The 21,437-nt window shown below is 52.6% G+C and overlaps 1 protein-coding gene across 1 annotated transcript in view; it reads right to left on the bottom strand.

The window, feature by feature from the left end:
* LOC145339033 (nuclear factor of activated T-cells, cytoplasmic 4-like) overlaps positions 1–21,437 on the bottom strand; it is a 55,545-nt gene that overhangs the window by 32,023 nt on the left and 2,085 nt on the right. The window contains exons 2-4 of the mRNA XM_080183459.1: positions 14,765–15,282; positions 14,124–14,701; positions 13,012–13,174 (exon numbers count right to left, since the gene is read on the bottom strand). Coding sequence (XP_080039585.1) covers positions 13,012–13,174; positions 14,124–14,701; positions 14,765–15,282 — 1,259 coding nt within the window. The remainder of the gene's footprint in view (positions 1–13,011; positions 13,175–14,123; positions 14,702–14,764; positions 15,283–21,437) is intronic.

Below are 21,437 nucleotides of genomic sequence, written 5' to 3' on the forward strand. Positions count from 1 at the left end.
TTTAAAGTTTACTTATTCGTCGCAAGTAGAACATAGAACATAGGACACTACAGCACAAACAGGCCCTTCGGCCCACGAGTTGCGCCGATCACATCAACACCTATCTATAACCCCCCAATCCCATAAAACCCCATATACTCATCCAGAAGTCTTTTAAAAGACCCCAGCGAGTTCGCCTCCACCACCACCGACGGCAGCCGATTCCATTCACTCACCACCCTCTGAGTGAAAAACTTACCCCTAACATCACTTCTGTACTTTCCTCCCCAGCACCTTAAACCTGTGTCCTCTCGTAGCGACCATTTCAGCCCTGGGAAATAGCCTCTGAGAGTCCATCCTATCTATTCCTCTCAACATTTTATAAACCTCTATCAGGTCCCCTCTCAACCTACGTCTCTCCAGGGAAAAGAGACCCAGTTCCCTCAACCTAACTTCATAAGGCATGCCTCCCAGTCCAGGCAACACCCTTGTAAATCTCCTCTGTACCCTCTCAATAGCTTCTACGTCTTTCCTATAGTGAGGCGACCAGAACTGCGCACAGTACTCCAAATGAGGCCTGTAGCGTTAATGTAAGCCTACTTACATTAACGCTACAATGAAGTTACTGTGAAAATCCCCCAGTTGCCACACTCCTACGCCTGTTCGGGTTACACTGAGGGAGAATTTTAGCACGGCCAATCCACCTAAACCAGCACGTCTTCCGGGCTGTGAGGGGAAACCGGAGCAAACCCACGCCGACACGGGGAGAATGTACAGCCTCCACACAGTGGCTCAATCTGGGAATCAAACCCAGTCCCTGGTGCTGTGAGGCAGTGGAGCTAACCATTACGCCAGCATCGTATACGCTGGAGTATGGCAACCAGGGGATTTTCTTAGTAACTTCATTGCAATGTTAACAGAATCATAGGAACTCGACAGTACAGAAAGAGGCCATTCGGCCCATCGAGTCTGCACCGAACACAATCCCACCCAGGCCCTACCCCCCTATCCCTCCATATTATACCCACTATTCCCTCTAACCTACACATCCCTGGACACTCAGGGGCAATTTCTTAGCACGGCCAATCAACCTAACCCGCACATCTTTGGACTGTGGGAGGAAACCCACGCAGACACGAGGATAATGTGCAAACTCCACGCAGACAGTGACCCGAACCGGGAATCGAACCCGGGTCCCTGGAGCTGTGAAGCAGCAGTGCTAACCCACTGTGCTACCGTGCCCTTGTTACTGTAAGCCAAATGGTGACACTAATAAATAGATGAACTTGAAACTTTCTTTTGCGCAGTGAAGGACTGTTTCTTTACAGCCGACTCCTGGAGTTAATGGCGTAGGCCACACTTGGAATTAGGACGTCTTGTTGAAGTTGTACAAGACATTGGTAAGGCCACACTTGGAATACTGTGTACAGTTCTGGTCACCCTATTATAGAAAGGATATTATTAAACTAGAAAGAGTGCAGAAAAGATTTACTAGGATGCTACCAGGACTTGATGGATTGAGTTATAAGGAGAGGCTGGATAGACTGGGACTTTTTTCTCTGGAGTGTAGGAGGCTGAGGGGTGATCTTATAGAGGTCTGTAAAATAATGAGTGGCACAGATCAGCTAGATAGTCAATATCTTTTCCCCAAAGGTAGGGGAGTCTAAAACTAGAGGGCACAGGTTTAAGGTGAGAGGGGAGAGATACAAAAGGGTCCAGAGGGGCAATTTGTTTCACACACAGGGTGGTGAGTGTCTGGAACGAGCTGCCAGAGGTAGTAGTAGAGGCGGGTACAGTTTTGTCTTTGGAAAAGCATTTAGACAGTTACGTGGGGAAGTTGGTTATAGGTTGATCTGGGCCGAACGCGGGCAATTGGGACTAGTTTAGTGGTTAAAAACTGGGCGGCATGAACAAGTTGGGCCGAAGGGCTTATTTCTCTGCTGTAAACTTCTATGACTCTGTGGGAACTTGGAGCAGAATTGGGCCAATTCAGCCTTTCGAGCCTGTTCCGCAATTCAGTCAGATCGTAACTGATCTCTCCCCGGTCTCAAATCCACCTCCCCCGCCTGTTACCCATATCCCTTTGACCCATTTTTTAAAATCAGAGATATATCGAACGGTGGCGCAGTGGGTTAGCACGGCTGCCTCCCAGCTCCAGGGACCTGGGTTTGATTCCCAGCCTCGGGTCAGTGTCTGTGTGGAGTTTGCACATTCTCCCCGTGTCTGCGTGGGTTTCCTCCGGGTGCTCCAGTTTCCTCCCACAGTCTGAAAGATGTGTTGGGTAGGTGCGTTGGGCCGTGCTAAATTCTCCCTCAGCGTAACCCGAACAGGCGCCGGAGTGTGGCAACTAGGGGATTTTCACAGTAACTTCATTGAAATGTTAAAGTAAGCCTACTCATGACACTCATAAATAAACTTAAAATTATAACTATCAGTCACTTTTAAAATGTTCTTTCTGTCGATCTGATCCATTCTCATCCTTGCAAACTCCTCGACTGTCACTAGGAGAAAGGGGGTGGTGGTGAGAGGGTTAATCCCCTCTGATTGGAACAGGCTGCCTGGTGTCTGACTGTAACTGGGAGAGAGAGGGGGTTGGTGAGAGGGTTAATCCCCTCTGATTGGAACAGGCTGCCCAGTGTCTGACTGTAACTGGGAGAGAGAGAGGGGGGTGAGAGGGTTAATCCTCTCTGACTGGAACAGGCTGCCTGGTGTCTGACTGTAACTGGGAGAGAGAGAGGGCTGAGAGGGTTAATCCTCTCTGATTGGAACAGGCTGCCCGGTGTCTGACTGTAACTGGGGGAGAGAGAGGGCTGAGAGGGTTAATCCTCTCTGATAGGAACAGGCTGCCCGGAGTCTGACTGTAACAGGGAGAGACAGGGGGGTGAGAGGGTTAATCCCCTCTGATTGGAACAGGCTGCCCGGTGTCTGACTGTAACTGGGAGAGAGAGGGGGGGGTGGTGAGAGGGTTAATCCCCTCTGATTGGAACAGGCTGCCTGGTGTCTGACTGTAACTGGGAGAGAGAGAGGGGGGTGGTGAGAGGGTTAATCCCCTCTGATTGGAACAGGCTGCCTGGTGTCTGACTGTAACTGGGAGAGAGAGAGGGGGGTGAGAGGGTTAATCCTCTCTGACATTTGTGTAAAAGTTATAAATCAGTGCTGTTGGAAGAGAAAAGGCCTGGGAAGCGGATCTGTTATCCGGACTCAGAGTCATAGAGGTTTATAGCAGGGAAACTGGCCCTTCGGCCTAACTTGTCCACACCGCCTAGTTTTTAACCACTAAGCTAATCCCAATTGCCCACATTTGGCCCATATCTCTCTATACGCATCTTCCCCATGTAACTGTCTAAACGCTTTTCAAAAGATAAAATTGTACCCGTCTCTACTACTACCTCTGGCAGCTTGTTCCAGACACTCACCACCCTCAGAGTGAAAGAAACTACCCCTCTGGACCCTTTTGTATCTCTCCCCTCTCACCTTAAACCTCTCCCCTCTAGTTTTAGGTTCCCCTACTTTGGGAAAATATATTGACTATCTAGCTGATCTGTGCCCCTCATTATTTTATAGCCCTCTATAAGATCACCCCTCAGCCTCCTACGCTCCAGAGAAAAAAGTCCCAGTCAATCCAGCCTCTCCTTATAACTCAATCCATCAAGTCCCGGTAGCATCCTCGTAAATCTTTTCTGCACTCTTTCTAGTTTAATAATATCCTTTCTATAATTGGGTGACCAGAACTGTACACAGTATTCCAAGTGTGGCCAACGCCATTAACTCCAGGAATCGGCTGTAAAGGAACAGCCCTTTACTGCACAAAAATAGTTCATTTATTTAATAGTCACAAGTAGGCTTACATTAACGCTGCAATGAAGCTACTGTGAAAATCCCTCAGTTGCCACATTCCAATGCCTGTTCAGATTATACTGAGGGACAATTTAGCATGGCCAATCCCCCTAACCTACACATCTTTGGATACTAAGGGACAATTTAGCATGGCCAATCCACCTAACCTGCACATCTTTGGATACTAAGGGACAATTTAGCATGGCCAATCCCCCTAACCTGCACATCTTTGGACGCTAAGGGGCAATTTAGCATGGCCAATCCACCTAACCTGCACATCTTTGGACACTAAGGGACAATTTAGCATGGCCAATACACCTAACCTGTACATCTTTGGACACGAAGGGACAATTTAGCATGGCCAATCCACCCAACCTGTACATCTTTGGATACTAAGAGACAATTTAGCATGGCCAATACACCTAACCTGCACATTTTTGGACACTAAGGGGTAATTTAGCGTGGCCAATCCACCTAATCTGCACATCTTTGGACACTAGGGGACAATTTAGTATGGCCAATCCACCTAACCTGCACATCTTTGGACACTAAGGGACAATTTAGCATGGCCAATCCACCTAACCTGCACATCTTTGGACACTAAGGGGCAATTTGGCATGACCAATCCACCTAACCTGTACATCTTTGGACACTAAGGAACAATTTAGCATGGCCAATCCACCTAACCTGCACATCTTTTGGACTGTGGGAGGAAACCGGAACACCTGGAGGAAACCCACACAGACATGGGGAGAATGACAGCTCAGTGACTATCACTGTTTGCTGTGCAGATACATGGATTTGGGCCAGTGTCTGTGGGAGTTTGCGCATTCTCCCTGTGCTTGTGTGAGTTTTCTCCGGGTGCTCCGGTTTCCTCCCACACCCCAAAGATGTGCTCTTAGGCTGACTGGTGTTAACAAATTGTCCCTAAATTAGTCTCCCCTCAATCTGGTTTCCAATGTGGAGTGCCATAAGCATAGACAAGGGTCATGGGTGGAAGAGGGGGCTCACAATGTTGAAATGGCGACACGGACTCGTTGGGCCGAAGGGCCTGTTTCCCGTGCTGAGTTGTTCTTTGTTCTTTTGTACTCCACACAGACAGTGACAGTGAATTGAACCGAGGTCCCTGGTGTTGAGAGGCAGCAGTGCTAACGATCGTACCACCCCATGTAGTGGACAGGAAATGGAATGTGTGTGAATGGAGGATGGAGTGAGTCCCAAACAGGGATTCTTTCTTTTAAATTCATTTGTAGGACATGGGTGTCACCTGCTGGGCCCAGCATTTATTACCCATCCCTAGTTACCCCTTGGAGGGCAATTGAGAGTCAACCACATTGCTGTGTGGCCTCTGGAGTCACATGTAGGCCAGACCAGGTAAGGATGGCAGATTTCCCCTTCCCTAAAGGGACATTAATGAACCAGATGGGGTTTTTCCGACAATGGTTTCACCGTCATCAGTAGATTCTTAATTCCAGATTTTTTTATTGAATTCAAATTCCACCGTCTGCCGTGGCGGGATTCAAACCCGGGTCCCCAGAACATTAGCTGAGTTTCTGGGATTAATAGTCCTGCGATAATACCACTAGGCCATCGCCTAGACACATCCTGGCAGGCTCTGCCCAGAGAAAGATTCAGCTGTCACGACACACCTTCCAACTCCACAGGATAGACAGGGTGCCAGGAATTCCCTCCCTGAGGTACCAGGGCTGTGACGAGAGAGAGTACAGGGGCAAGGGAAGAGTAGAAATCATCAAATTCTGAACTATACAACGAGTGTACCTGTCCTGGGAGTGTTTGATGGGGGACAGTGTAGAGGGAGCTTTACTCTGTATCTAACCCTGTGCTGTACCTGTCCTGGGAGTGTTTGATGGGGGGACAGTGTAGAGGGAGCTTTACTCTGTATCTAACCCCGTGCTGTACCTATCCTGGGAGTGTTTGATGGGGGACAGTGTAGAGGGAGCTTTACTCTGTATCTAACCCCGTGCTGTACCTGTCCTGGGAGTGTTTGATGGGGGACAGTGTAGAGGGAGCTTTACTCTGTATCTAACCCCGTGCTGTACCTGTCCTGGGAGTGTTTGATGGAGGGACAGTGTAGAGGGAGCTTTACTCTGTATCTAACCCTGTGCTGTACCTGTCCTGGGAGTGTTTGATGGGGACAGTGTAGAGGGAGCTTTACTCTGTATCTAACCCCATGCTGTACCTGTCCTGGGAGTGTTTGATGGAGGGACAGTGTAGAGGGAGCTTTACTCTGTATCTAACCCCGTGCTGTACCTGTCCTGGGAGTGTTTGATGGAGGGACAGTGTAGAGGGAGCTTTACTCTGTATCTAACCCCGTGCTGTACCTGTCCTGGGAGTGTTTGATGGAGGGACAGTGTAGAGGGAGCTTTACTCTGTATCTAACCCCGTGCTGTACCTGTCCTGGGAGTGTTTGATGGAGGGACAGTGTAGAGGGAGCTTTACTCTGTATCTAACCCCGTGCTGTACCTGTCCTGGGAGTGTTTGATGGAGGGACAGTGTAGAGGGAGCTTTACTCTGTATCTAACCCCGTGCTGTACCTGTCCTGGGAGTGTTTGATGGAGGGACAGTGTAGAGGGAGCTTTACTCCGTATCTAACCCCGTGCTGTACCTGTCCTGGGAGTGTTTGATGGAGGGACAGTGTAGAGGGAGCTTTACTCCGTATCTAACCCCGTGCTGTACCTGTCCTGGGAGTGTTTGATGGGGGACAGTGTAGAGGGAGCTTTACTCTGTATCTAACCCCATGCTGTACCTGTCCTGGGAGTGTTTGATGTGGGGACAGTGTAGAGGGAGCTTTACTCTGTATCTAACCCCGTGCTGTACCTGTCCTGGGAGTGTTTGATGGGGGACAGTGTAGAGGGAGCTTTACTCTGTATCTAACCCCATGCTGTACCTGTCCTGGGAGTGTTTGATGGGGGGGACAGTGTAGAGGGAGCTTTACTCTGTATCTAACCCCGTGCTGTACCTGTCCTGGGAGTGTTTGATGGGGGACAGTGTAGAGGGAGCTTTACTCTGTATCTAACCCCGTGCTGTACCTGTCCTGGGAGTGTTTGATGGGGGGACAGTGTAGAGGGAGCTTTATTCTGTATCTAACCCCGTGCTGTACCTGTCCTGGGAGTGTTTGATGGGGGGGACAGTGTAGAGGGAATTCTCCTCTCTCCGTGTGAGATTGGAGTGGGCTGTATTTTCAGAGTTGAACCGTTCGTGCAAAGCCCTTATTCTCAGCGAGAATAATTGCAGATGCACTGCTGTGAACTGAGTCGGCAGTGGAACTATTTCAAATATTTACACTGGGACCACACCAAAGGCCCATGTTTAAGAAAACACAACTTTTTGAGCGCTTCTGTTTTTAATTAGGGAGTGGAGAGAGAACCATCGTTCTGCGAAAACCCTGCCTGTTCGGGTAAATCTGACCGAAGCCTGAAATCTAGGCCAGAGGTCAGACCGTGACCTTTTGCTGATGTCTTTGTCTCTCTCTCTCTCTCTGCCTGTCAGACTTCCCTTCAGCTTTCCCTCAATTTCGGGATCTGCATCTGGAAACCTTCAACATCCCCTTGCAGGAAACGAGTAAACTCTCATTCCTTCGCTTCAATCAGCCGTCTCTCCTCCTTTATTTTTTAAAAAAGTTTTATTTACTGGTGTCACAGTTCGGCTTACGTTAACACTGCAATGAAGCTACTGTGGAAAATCCCCTCGTCGCCACGCTCCGGCGCCTGGTCGGGTTACACTAAAGGGAGAATTTAGCGTGGCCAATTCGCAATAACCCGCACGTCTTTCGGACGGGAAACCGGAGCACCCGGAGGAAACCCACGCAGACACGGGGAGAATGTGCAAACTCCACACAGACAGTGACCCAAGCTGGGAATCGAACCCAGGACCCTGGAGCTGCGAGGCAGCCGTGCTAACCGCTGGCACGGCACAGTAGCACAGTGGCTAGCACTGTTACTTCACAGCTCTAGGGTCCCAGGTTCGATTCCTGGCTTGTGTCACTGTCTGTGTGGAGTTTGCACATTCTCCTCGTGTCTGCATGGGTTTCGTCCGGGTGCTCCGGTTTCCACCCACAGTCCAAGAGACTGTTTATTTATTAGTGCCACAAGTAGACTTACATTCGCATTGCACTGAAATTATTGCGTCTTCGATAGGGTCTTTTAAGAGACTTTTAGATAAGTGCATGGAACTTAGTAAGATAGAGGGTTATAGGTAAGCCTGGTAATCTCTAAGGTAGGGACATGTTCAGCACAACGCTGTGGGCTGAAGGGCCTGTATTGTGTTGTAGTTTTTCTATGTTTTCTATGTTCTATGTTCTATATAATGAAGGAGGTGAAGGAAAGTGTTAAATTAAAAGCGGAGGAATTTAGAGTAGCGAAGAGTAGTGGGCGAGAAGAGGATTGGGAGAGGTTTAAATGTCAACAAAGATTGACAAAGAAGTTGATAAAGGAGGGTAGGAGAAACTATGAAGCTGGGCTAGCGCTTAATATAAAAAAGGATAGCAAGAGTTTTTATAAATATATAAAAAGGAAGAGGCTGGCTAGGGTGAACGCTGGTCCTTTAGAGGATGAGAAAGGTGACCTAGTGGTAGGGGATGGGGATTTGGCTAAGGTATTGAATAATTTTTTTGTTTCTGTCTTCACGGAGGAGGACGTGAATAATTTGCCGGGTGTTAGCGATGGAAAGGTGGTAGGACTGGAGGGTCTTAATGACATTACTGTTACTAGAGAGGCGGTGCTCGACAGACTGGAGGGGCTGATTGTGGACAAGTCCCCAGGACCGGATGGAATGCATCCGAGGGTTCTGAAAGAAATGGCGGAGGTGATAGTGGATGCCTTGGTGGTTATTTTCCAGACGTCGCTGAATTCCGGGGAAGTGCCGGAAGATTGGAAAACGGCCAATGTTACGCCGTTGTTTAAGAAGGGTGCCAGGCAAAAGGCAGGGAATTATAGGCCGGTTAGTTTAACGTCTGTGGTAGGTAAAATGTTAGAATCCATCATTAAAGAGGAAATTGCGAGGCATCTTGAAGGGAATTGCTTGATAGAGCAGACGCAGCACGGTTTCATTAAAGGGAAGTCGTGTCTGACAAATTTACTGGAGTTCTATGAGGATGTGTCTAGGGCGGTGGATAGAGGAGAGCCGGTGGATGTGGTCTTTCTGGATTTTCAGAAGGCGTTTGACAAAGTGCCTCATAAGAGGTTATTGCAGAAGGTCAGGGGACTTGGAGTTGGGGGTAGGGTGTTAGCGTGGATAGAGGATTGGTTGTCAAATAGGAGGCAGAGAGTGGGGGTCAACGGGTGCTATTCAGATTGGCGGATGGTGACTAGTGGAGTGCCCCAGGGGTCGGTGCTGGGGCCTCAGCTTTTTACCATTTATATAGATGATCTGGAGGAGGGAACCGAGTGTAGGGTGTCGAAATTTGCGGATGACACCAAGATTGGGGGAACGGCAAATTGTGCGGAGGGTGTGGAGAGTCTGCAGAAGGATCTAGATAGGCTGGGCGAATGGGCCAGGAAATGGCAAATGGAATTTAATGTTGGCAAGTGTGAGGTGGTCCACTTTGGAAGGAAGAATGGTAGGAAGGACTATTACTTACGTGGCGAAAAACTGCAGCAGGCGACGGTGCAGAGGGACCTCGGGGTCCTTGTGCATGAGTCGCAAAAACCCAGCTTGCAGGTGCAGCAGGTGGTCAGGAAGGCGAATGGGATGCTGGCCTTCATAGCGAGGGGGATTGAATATAAAAGTAGGGAGGTCTTGCTGCAGCTGTATAGGGCATTGGTGAGGCCGCAGCTGGAGTACTGTGTGCAGTTTTGGGCGCCGCACCTGCGCAAAGATATTTTGGCCTTGGAGGGAGTGCAGAGGAGGTTTACTAGGCTGATACCGGAGTTGAGGGGGTTGAGCTATGAGGAGAGGCTGAATGAACTAGGCTTGTACTCATTGGAGTTTAGAAGAATGAGGGGAGATCTCATTGAGACGTATAAGATGATGAATGGGATGGATAGGATAGAGGTGGAGAGACTCTTCCCGCTGAAAAAAGACAGTAGGACTAGGGGGCACAGCCTCAAGATAAAGGGGGGGCGGTTTAGAACGGAGTTGAGGAGGAACTTCTTCACTCAAAGGGTGGTGAATCTCTGGAATTCTCTGCCCGTTGAAGTGGTGGAGGCTGCCTCGCTATATATTTTCAAGAAGCGGGTTGATGGGTTTTTGATAAGAGAGGGGATTAAGGGTTATGGGGAGAGGGCGGGAATGTGGAACTGAGCCACGACAGATCAGCCATGATCTTATTGAATCGCGGGGCAGGCTCGAAGGGCCAGATGGCCTACTCCTGCTCCTATTTCTTATGTTCTTATGTTCTTATGTTTCTGTGTCTTTCCGAACGTGCAAACTCCACACAGTGATCCCGAGGCCGGGATTCAAACCTGGTTCCCTGGCGTTGTATCATAGAATCCCTGCAGTGCAGAAAGAGGCCATTCGGCCCATCGAGTCTGCACTGACCACAATCCCACCCAGCCCTACCCCCATATCTCTACATATTTTACCCACCAATCCCTCTAACCGACACATCTCGGGACTCTTAAGGGGTGATTTTTAGCATCAACCTAACCCACACATCTCTGGACTGCGGGAGGAAACCGGAGGAAACCCACGCAGACACGGGGGGAATGTGCAAACTCCACACAAACAGTGACCCGAGCCGGGAATTGAACCCAGGTCTCTGGACGTGTGAAGCAGCAGTGCTAACCACCATGTCACCTTCTGCTCCTAATTCCTATGTTCCTATGTTATATCTCTCTTTCTCATACACTCTCTCTCTCGATCATTCTCCTCGCACCCACCCCCCCGCCTGCTGCCTCCCCCTCTGTCACTGACTCACTCTCTGCCCTCCCCTTCTCTCACTCCCTCCCCTTCAATCTCTTACTTGCTCTCCCTCATCTCTCTCGTCCTTCACCTCTCCCTCACCCCTTGCTCCCACCCTCTATCATTCCCTGCTGCTCTCTCACGTGCTCAGTCTCTATTCTCCAGCTCCCTCCCCCTCACTTTATCCCCTCTCCTCTCTCCCTCACCCTCTCCGTCCCCCCCTTGCTCCCTCCTCTTTTGCTCTCTCTCCTTCCCCTCTATGTCCCTCCCCTTCTACCTTCCTCCTTCATCTCTCTCCCTCTCTCCCCCCCATCTCTATATCTGAGCCTGTCTCTCCCTCTCCCACCTCCCTCTGTCCTCTGCTGTCTCCATCCCCTCCCTCTCTCTCCTTCACTGCCTCCTCCCACTCTCTCTGCATCCTCCCTATCTCCGTCCATCTCTCTCTCTGTCTCTCTCCCCCACTCCATCTCCATTCCCTCTCCGTCTCTCTCCCCATCTCAACATCCTTCTCTCTCACTCGCTACCTCCCTCAATCTCCCTCCCTCACTTCTATTTCTATTCGTCTTCCCCTCTCTCCATCCCCCACCTCCATCCCCCCTCATTCACTCACTCCCTCCTGCACTCTCTCCGTCCGCTCTCTTTCTCTCTCTCTCCCCCCTCTGTCTCCATCACTCTTCCTCCCTATCTCCATCCCCCTCTTTCCCTCATCTCTCTCTTTTCCTCCTCTCTCTACATCCATCCTGCTCTCTCTCACTCACTCCCTCTTCCAGCCCCTCTCTCTTCCTCTCTCCATCTCTCTCTCCACCCCCCCATCTATCTCTATCCCCTTCTCTTTCTTGCTCACTTCCTTCCCCACTCTTTGCTTCTTCCCCTCTCCCTCTATGCCCCTCCTCCCCCTCTGTCTAACTCTCTCTCTCTCTCTCTCTCGCTCTCTGTCTCTCTCGGTCTTCCCCATCCTCCTCCCCACCTCTCCATCTCTCTGCCCCTCCCCTCTATCTTCATCCCCCGCACTCTCTCTCTCCTCCATCACTCCTCCCCTCTCTCACTCAGTGCCTCCCCCACGTTTTACGACCCTCCTGCCACCCCACACCCCGCCCCCCCCCACCGCTCGGTCTCTCACCCACTCCCTTTTCTCTCTCCCACTCCCTCTCTGCCTCATTCTCTAACCCAACCCAACCCCCTCCCACCGGCCCACAGCCCCCGCCCTCTCCCTTCACTGCAGGGCAGCCCAGCTCAAGACCGCAAGAACCTACAAAAGGTCCTGAGTGTAGCCCAGTCCATCACACAAACCAGCCTCCCATCCACTGACTCTGTCTACACTTCCCGCTGCCTCGGGGAAAAGCAGCCAGCGTAATTAAGGACCCCACGCACCCCGAAAATTCTCTCTTCCACCTTCTTCCATTGGGAAAAAGATACAAAAGTCTGAGGTCACGTACCGACCGACTCAAGAACAGCTTCTTCCCTGCTGCCATCAGTCTTTTGAATGGACCTACCTCGCATTAAGTTGATCTTCCTCTACACCCTTGCTATGACTGTAACACTACATTCTGCACCCTCTCCTTTCCTTCACTGTTATGTACTCAATGAACGGTATGTTTGGTCTGTGTAGAATCATAGAATCCCGACAGTGTAGAAGGAATCGTGTCTGCACCAACGACAGTCCCGCCCAGGCCATATCCTGTAACCCCACGTAATTCCTCCTGACACGAAGGGGAAATCCCACGCAGAGCTGTCCCCAGTATTTATACCCCTCCAATCCCCCTAACCCGCACATCTTTGGACTGTGGGAGGAAACCGGAGCGCCCGGAGGAAACCCACGCAGACACGGGGAGAATGTGCAAACTCCACACAGACAGTGACCCCGAGGCCGGGAATCGAACCCAGATCCTCAATGTGAATGGCCATAAAACAGTAGATAAGGGTCATTGGTGGAGGGGTGGACTGGTGGTGTTAAAATGGCGGTGCGGGATCGTTGGGCCGAAGGGCCTGTTTCCCGGGCTGTTTTGTTCTTTGTTCTTTACCCCTGGTGCTGTGAGGCAGCAGTGCTAACCACTGTGCCACCGTGACGCCCACAATGTGCAAATAATAATACTTTTCACTGTATCCCGACACATGCGATAATAATAAATCAAATCGAGTCTAATCAAAATCAAAGTTGACCATTCACTCAGTGTCATTGGGGTGGGTCAGAATACAACATTTCTGGACCTGTGACCACCCCACCCCCCCTCTCCTCCTTCCACCCTCCCCCCCCAACCCTCCTCCACTCCCCTCCCTCAGCATCGCTTCCCCGGCTTCCTGCCCTGCTCCCATCCAGCTCGCCCCCAGGTGTACCTTGACCACAGGGTGACCTCCTGCGGCAGCTTTGACTGCTCCCCGACTGCCCTCAGTCTCGTAGTGTGCTCGGTGGTGCGTCTTGGGCTGGACGTCAATCTTCAGGTCCAGGACTTCGTACTGGCTGGGCAGCGGCCAGTCGAGAGGAGGGAGAGCGCTGGAACTGAGGGCAAATGAGACAAGTCAACTCCAACACAGAGATATTGGTACACTGACGGGTGTCTCTCAGTCCCCTCTCTCTCTCTCAGGGAGATATCTGTACACTGACTGGTGTCTCTCAGTCCCCTCTCTCTCTCTCAGGGAGATATCTGTACACTGACTGGTGTCTCTCAGTCCCTCTCTCTCAGGGAGATATCTGTACACTGACTGGTGTCTCTCAGTCCCTCTCTCTCAGGGAGATATCTGTACACTGACTGGTGTCTCTCAGTCCCCTCTCTCTCAGGGAGATATCTGTACACTGACTGGTGTCTCTCAGTCCCCTCTCTCTCAGGGAGATATCTGTACACTGACTGGTGTCTCTCAGTTCCCACTCTCATCTAACCCCGTGCTGTACCTGTCCTGGGAGTGTTTGATGGGGGGACAGTGTAGAGGGAGCTTTACTCTGTATCTAACCCCGTGCTGTACCTGTCCTGGGAGTGTTTGATGGGAGGACAGTGTAGAGGGAGCTTTACTCTGTATCTAACCCCGTGCTGTACCTGTCCTGGGAGTGTTTGATGGGGGGACAGTGTAGAGGGACCTTTACTCTGTATCTAACCCCGTGCTGTACCTGTCCTGGGAGTGTTTGATGGGGGGACAGTGTAGAGGGAGCTTTACTCTGTATCTAACCCCGTGCTGTACCTGTCCTGGGAGTGTTTGATGGGGGACAGTGTAGAGGGAGCTTTACTCTGTATCTAATCCCGTGCTGTACCTGTCCTGGGAGTGTTTGATGGGGGGACAGTGTAGAGGGAGCTTTACTCTGTATCTAACCCCGTGCTGTACCTGTCCTGGGAGTGTTTGATGGGGGGACAGTGTAGAGGGAGCTTTACTCTGTATCTAACCCCGTGGTTGGCACTGGTCGCTCCACCCCTCCGCCCCCCTCCACTCCACCAGCTGACGTTGTTGGCTTTACGTACCGGAAAACAGGGCTGTGACCTCCGACCCGGGCCTTACTCCACACAAAAGCCGATGGGACGGTCAGATACTCCATGGGTGCCGCGTCCTTCTTGAGCATCTGCTGAGGGTGCTGGTGGGCCAGGTTCCCCTCCTCTCCAGCCGCTGGCCCCGGGTAGGGCCCCCCGCCCGGCTCGCCCTCCTGCGAGGTGCGCCGCGTCTTGTGAGGCACCGAGGCCCCGCCGCCGGCTTCGTAAGGCGGGCGGGGCAGGGGCTGGAGGTAGAGGAGGGGCGAGGAGGGGGAGGAAGGGGCCTCCTGGGGCGAGGGGGTCTCCTCGGCGAGGCTGCCCCGGCGCGAGGCGGCCGGGGAGGGGCAGGGGGAGACCCGGGCCGAGCAGGCCGGCCTCTGCGGGTAGGCCTGAGGCTGCGGCTGCTGGTAGTAGGGGTAGGCCTCCAGGCCCGAGTGGCGCCTCTTGCCGCCGGGCGAGGCGGGCCGGGAGGAGGAGGGCGGCGGCCCCGGGGGCCAGAGGCGGCGGCCCAGGTCCTCGGGCCCCGGCGAGGGGCAGGGAGAGGCCCAGCGGCCGTCGTCGGCGGGCCAGGCCTGGCCGGGAGAGGAGGGGGAGGAGGCGGGGGGGTGGGGGGGAGGCGGGGGCGGCCCCAGGGCGAAGCGGAGGGCCGCCTCCCGCAGCTCGGGCTCCACGTCGTCGTAGACGTGGGAGGCCGAGCCGCAGGAGGAGGCGGCGTCCGAGAGCCAGCCCCGCGAGGAGAAGCTGCTGGCCGAGCTGGGGCTGAGCGAGGGCTCCCGGTAGCCGAAGGGGTCGAGCGGCAGGTACAGCTGGTCCCGGCCCGGCGACCAGGGGCAGGATGGGGAGGGGGGCCGGGCCCTGGGCCCCCAGGCGTCCTCCTCCCCCTCGGTGGCCGACGCCACCTCCATCTCTCCGTCGCCGTCGCCGGGGGAGATGGAGGTGATCTGGATGCTGGGGCAGGCCAGCACCTTGCAGCCCCCCAGGTGGACCAGCCGGGCCGGCTGGCTCTCGTAGGTGTCGCCGTTGGTGACCGGACGGGGTGGGGGCGAATGCATCCCCGCCCTCCTGGGCCCACCCTGCCGCGGGATTCCGATCGGCCTGTTGACCGTGAAGGAGGGGCCTGTCGGGTAGGCCGGAATGTCATCTGCCTCCAAATCTGTGGAGAGAGAGAGAAACAGAGAGAGAGAGAGACACAGAGAGAGAGAGAGACAGAGAGAGAGAGACAGAGAGAGACAGAGAAAGAGACGGAGAGAGAGGGAGAGAGATAGAGAAAGAGAGAGAGACAGAGGCAGAGAGAGAGACGGAGAGGGAGAGAGAGAGACAGAGAGAGAGATAGAGAGAGAGACAGAGAGAGAGAGACAGAGAGAGAGATAGAGAGAGACAGACAGAGAGAGAAAGACAGAGAGAGAGACAGAGAGAGAGACGAAGAGAGAGACAGAGAGAGAGAGACAGAGAGAGAGACGGAGAGAGAGAGAGAGACAGAGAAAGAGACGGAGAGAGAGAGAGAGATAGAGAGAGAAAGAGAGAGACAGAGACAGGGAGAGAGACGGAGAGGGAGAGAGAGACAGAGAGAGAGAGATAGAGAGAGACAGAGAGAGAGAGACAGAGAGAGAGAGAGAGACGGAGAGAGAGAGAGAGATAGAGAGAGAGACAGAGAGAGAGAGACAGAAAGAAAGAGCGAGAGAGAGATAAAGAGAGAGATAGAGAGACAGAGAGAGAGACAAAAACAGAGAGAGAGAGAAACAGAGGCAGAGAGAGACAGACAGAGAAAGAGAGAGAGAGAGACAGAGAGAGAGACAGAGAGAAAGAGATAGAGAGACAGAGAGAGAGAAACAGAGACAGAGAGTGAGAGACAGACAGACAGAGAAAGAGAGAGAGAGCAAGAGAGAGAGAGATAGAGAGAGAGAGACAGAGAGAAAGAGAGAGAGAAAAAGCGAGAGAGACAGAGAGAGAGAGAGAGAAGACAGAGAGAGAGAGAGAGAAGACAGAGAGAGACAGAGAGAGAGAGAAAGCGAGAGAGACAGAGAGAGAGGCAGAGAGACAGAGAGAGAGACAGAGAGAGGGAGAGACAGAGAGAGAGAGAGAAGACAGAGAGAAAGAGAGAGAGAGAGAGAGGACAGAGAGACACAGAGGAGAGAGAGAGACAGAGAGAAAGAAGGTTATATTTAACTGTTATTAACTGACTTGATTTTGATTTGATTTATTATTGTCACATGTATTGGGATACAGTGAAAAGTATTGTTTCTTGTGCGCTAGACAGACAAAGCATACCGTTCATAGACCAAGAAATGAGAGGGTGGAGAATGCAGTGTTACAGTCATGGTTAGGGTGTAGAGAAAGATCAACTTTGTGTGAGGTGGGTCCATTCAAAAGTCTGACGGCAGCAGGGAAGAAGCTGTTCTTGAGTCGGTTGGTACGTGACCTCAGACTTTTGTATCTTTATCCCGACGGAAGAAGGTGGAAGAGAGAATGTCCGGGGTACGCCTGGGGAATGTCCTTAATTTTTAGGGGAAAAAGATTCTGACTGTCAACCCTATCAGTATCTCATAATTTTATAGACTTTTGTCAGGTCTCCCCTCAGCCTTCAGAGAAAACAACCCTAGTTTATCCAGCCTCTCCTTATAGCTCACACCCTCTAATCCAGGCAGCATCCTGGTAAACCTCTTCTCCAACCCTCTCCAAAGCCCCCACATCCTCACTATAATGTGGCGACCAGAATTGAACACAATACTCTAACCAAAGTTTTATAAAGCTGCAACATGACTCTGGGAGTCATAAGAACATAAGAAATAGGAGCAGGAGTAGGCCATCTAGCCCCTCGAGCCTGCCCCGCCATTCAATAAGATCATGGCTGATCTGTCGTGGCTCAGTTCCACTTTCCCGCCCTCTCCCCATAACCCTTAATCCCCCCGCCTATCAGAAACCTATCTACCCGCGTCTTAAAAATATTTAGCGAGTCCAGAAACGGATCTCCTTCTGAAAGACATTTAGTGACTTGGCCTCCACAGTTTCCTGTGGTGGAGAATTCCACAGGTTCACCACCCTCTGAGTGAAGAAGTTTCTCCTCATCTCAGTCCTAACTGACCGACCCCACATCCTGAGAATGTGACCGTTGTTCCAAACCCCCAGCCAGCCAGGAGAAACAACATTCCTGTCTCCAGCCCTGTCAGAGTTTGGTACCAGGAATGGGTGGGTTGTCTTATTGTGGACAGTATTGGTGAGATCACATCTGGAGTGTTGTGGACAGTATTGGTGAGGCCACATCTGGAGTATTGTGGACAGTATTGGTGAGATCACATCTGGAGTATTGAGGACAGTATTGGTGAGACCACATCTGGAGTATTGTGGACAGTATTGGTGAGACCACATCTGGAGTACTGTGGACAGTATTGGTGAGACCACATCTGGAGTATTGTGGACAGTACTGGTGAGACCACATCTGGAGTACTGTGGACAGTATTGGTGAGACCACATCTGGAGTAGTGTGGACAGTATTGGTGAGACCACATCTGGAATACTGTGGACAGTATTGGTGAGACCACATCTGGAGTATTGTGGACAGTATTGGTGAGACCACATCTGGAGCGTTGTGGACAGTATTGGTGAGACCACATCTGGAGTATTGTGGACAGTATTGGTGAGACCACATCTGGAGCGTTGTGGACAGTATTGGTGAGACCACATCTGGAATACTGTGGACAGTATTGGTGAGACCACATCTGGAGTATTGTGGACAGTATTGGTGAGACCACATCTGGAGTATTGTGGACAGTATTGGTAAGACCACATCTGGAGTGTTGTGGACAGTATTGGTGAGACCACATCTGGAGTATTGTGGACAGTATTGGTGAGACCACATCTGGAGTGTTGTGGACAGTATTGGTGAGACCACATCTGGAATACTGTGGACAGTATTGGTGAGACCACATCTGGAATACTGTGGACAGTATTGGTCCTCTTATGTAAGGAAATATGTAAATGTGTTGGAAGCAGTTCCGAGAAGTTTGACCAGACTAACTCCCGGAATGGGTGGGTTGTTTTACTGGGAAAGGGTCGGGACAGGCCAGGCTTGTATCCGCTGGAGTTTGGAGGAACGAGAGATGACTTGATCCAAACCTTTAAGATCCTGAGGGGGGCTCTTGATAGGGTGGATGTGGAGAGGATGTGTCCGCTTGTGGGAGAATCTTAGAACTGGGTGTGGGGGAAGGGAGTTAGTGTTTAAAAATAAGGGAGGGGCCCAGTGTTAAAGTTAAAGTTTATTTATTAGTGTCACTAGTAGTCTTACAGTAACACTGCAATGAAGTTATTGTGATAATCGCCCAGTTGCCACACTCCAGCGCCTGTTCGGGTACAATGAGGGACAATTTAGCACGGCCAATCCACCTAACCTGCGCATCTTGGGACACTAAGGGGCAATTTAGCATGGCCAATCCACCTAACCTCCACATCTTGGGACACTAAGGGGCAATTTAGCATGGCCAATCCACCTAACCTCCACATCTTTGGACACTAAGGGACAATTTAGCATGGCCAATCCACCAAACCGGCACATTTTTGGACACTAAGGGGCAATTTAGCATGGCCAATCCACCTAACCTCCACATCTTTGGACACTAAGGGACAATTTAGCACGGCCAATCCACCTAACCTGCGCATCTTGGGACACTAAGGGGCAATTTAGCATGGCCAATCCACCTAACCTGCGCATCTTGGGACACTAAGGGGCAATTTAGCGTGGCCAATCCACCTAACCATCACATCTTTGGACACTAAGGGACAATTTAGCATGGCCGATCCACCAAACCGGCACATTTTTGGACACTAAGGGACAATTTAGCATGGCCAATCCACCTAACCTGCACATTTTTGGACACTAAGGGACAATTTAGCATGGCCAATCCACCTAACCTGCACATCTTTGGACACTAAGGGACAATTTAGCATGGCCAATCCACCTAACCTGCACATCTTTGGACACTAAGGGACAATTTAGCATGGCCAATCCACCTAACCATCACATCTTTGGACACTAAGGGACAATTTAGCATGGCCAATCCACCTAACCATCACATCTTTGGACACTAAGGGACAATTTAGCGTGGCCAATCCACCTAACCTGCACATCCTTGACCTGTGGGAGAGGAAACCCACGCAGACACAGTGAGAATGTGCAGACTCCACACAGACAGTGACCCCAGCTGGAAATCGAACCCATGTTCCTGGCGCTGTGAGGCAGCAGCGCGAACCACCGCGCCACCATCTCTGGCTCGCTTCACCCCGAGCGCACCCTCAGCCCTGCCAAACCCCCAGCCCGGGATGGCCATCAAGGGGCGAGCAAGCCCTCGTGCCATCTTCTGCTCAAAGCCCTGGCCTGAACCTCCCACCTTCCTCCTACCCCACCGGCCAAAACTCAGCGCTGCCCCAGCCCCCACGACCGGAAGGGTCCTGAGGCCCAGTCAACCGAGATGGGCGGCCGTGGAGGAGGGCGAGGTCAGGGATGTGTGTGCCGACGTCAATCTGAGCCAACCCGCTCCACCGCACCTTCTCCCTGCCTACTCAGTAACTCTCCGACACCCATTCCAGAAGACCACCCCGGGACGCGGTGTTGGCAAGGGGGTGGAAACAATGAAAATATTCAACAACACACACGGCACGACACGAACACGCAAAGGGAGGCTCACCCTGAGTACTACCATCTGTTAAACATGATTACTGGCACCGTGTCAACAAGATTAACCCTCTGGCTCACTCCCTCTCCCTCCCAGTTACAGTCAGACTCCAGGCAGCCTGTTCCTATCAGAGGGGATTAACCCTCTCACCGCCCCCCCCCCATGTGTGTAGGGAGGTAGAGTGAGTTTAAATGGTACTGAGGGTATCCGTGGGGACAGGCAAGGAGGGAGGGGTGACAGGCAAGGGGGCTGACAGGCAAGGGGGAGTAACAGATGAGAGGGGGTGACAGGTGAGGGTGGTGTGACAGGTGAGAAGGGTGTGACAGGTGAGGGCGGTGACAGGCGAGGGGGGGTTGACAGGCGAGAGGGGGTTGACAGGCGAGAGGGGGTTGACAGGCGAGTGGGGTGACAGGCGACGGGGTGGTAACAGGTGAAGGGGGTGACAGGTGAGGGGGGTGACAGGCGAGGGGGATGACAGGCGAGAGGGGGATGACAGGCGAGAGGGGGTTGACAGGCGAGAGGGGGTTGACAGGCGAGAGGGGGTTGACAGGCGAGTGGGGTGACAGGCGACGGGGTGGTAACAGGTGAAGGGGGTGACAGGTGAGGGGGTGACAGACAAGGGCATGATAGGCGAGTGGGGGGTGACAGGTGAGGAGGGAGTGACAGGTGAGGGGATGACAGGCAAAGGGGGTGATTAGGCAAGGGGGTGACAGGCGAGGGGGTGACAGGCGAGGAGGTGTGACAAGTGAGGAGGGTGACAGGCGGGGATGACAGGCGATGGGGGTGACAGGCGAGGGGGGTGACAGGTGAGAGGGGGTGACAGGCAAAAGGGATGGTGACAGGCAGGGAGTGACAGTCGAGAGAGATTGACAGGCAAGGGGGGGCGGTGACAGGTGAGAGACAGTGACAGGCATGAGGGGGTGACAGGCGAGAGACGATGACAGGCAAAGGGGGAGGTTATAGGCGAAGAGGGGGTGACAAGCAACGGGGTGAAAGGCGAGGGGGTTAATAGGCGAGGGGGGTGACAGGTGAGGGGGGTGACAGGCGACGGGGTGGTAACAGACGAGGGGGGTGACAGGTGAGAGCAGGGTAACAGGTAAGGGGGGGGTGACAAGCAGAGGGTGACAGGCAAGGGCATGACAGATGAGTGGGGGTGCCAGGCGAGAAGGGGAGTGACAGGCGAGGGGGTGTGACAGGCGAGGAAAGATGACAGGTGAGGGTGTGACAGGTATGGGGGGGGTGACAGGCGAGCGGGTGACCGGTGAGGGAGGGGGGACAGGCGAGAGGCAGGTGACAGGCGAGGGAGTTGACAGGTGAGAGGGGGGTGACAGGTAAGGGGGGTGATAGGTGAGCGGGATGACAGGTGAGGGGGGACGACAGCTGAGTGGGGGGTGACAGGCGAGGGGAGGTGACAGGTGAGGGGGTGACAGGTGAGGGGGTGACAGGCAAGAGGGGAAATGTCAGGCGAGAGGAGGTGACAGGCGAGGGGGTGACAGGTGAGGGGTTAACAGGCAAGGGGGAATGATAATCGAGTGGGGGTGACAGGTGATGGGGGTAACAGCTGAATGTGGGGTGACAGGTGGGGGGTGACAGGCAAGGGCGTGACAGGTGAGTGGGGGTGACAGGCGAGAGGGGGGAGTAA

The sequence above is a fragment of the Carcharhinus amblyrhynchos genome, unplaced genomic scaffold (assembly GCF_965287045.1).
Source record: "Carcharhinus amblyrhynchos unplaced genomic scaffold, sCarAmb.v2.hapA chromosome_293, whole genome shotgun sequence".
Taxonomy (NCBI): domain Eukaryota; kingdom Metazoa; phylum Chordata; class Chondrichthyes; order Carcharhiniformes; family Carcharhinidae; genus Carcharhinus; species Carcharhinus amblyrhynchos.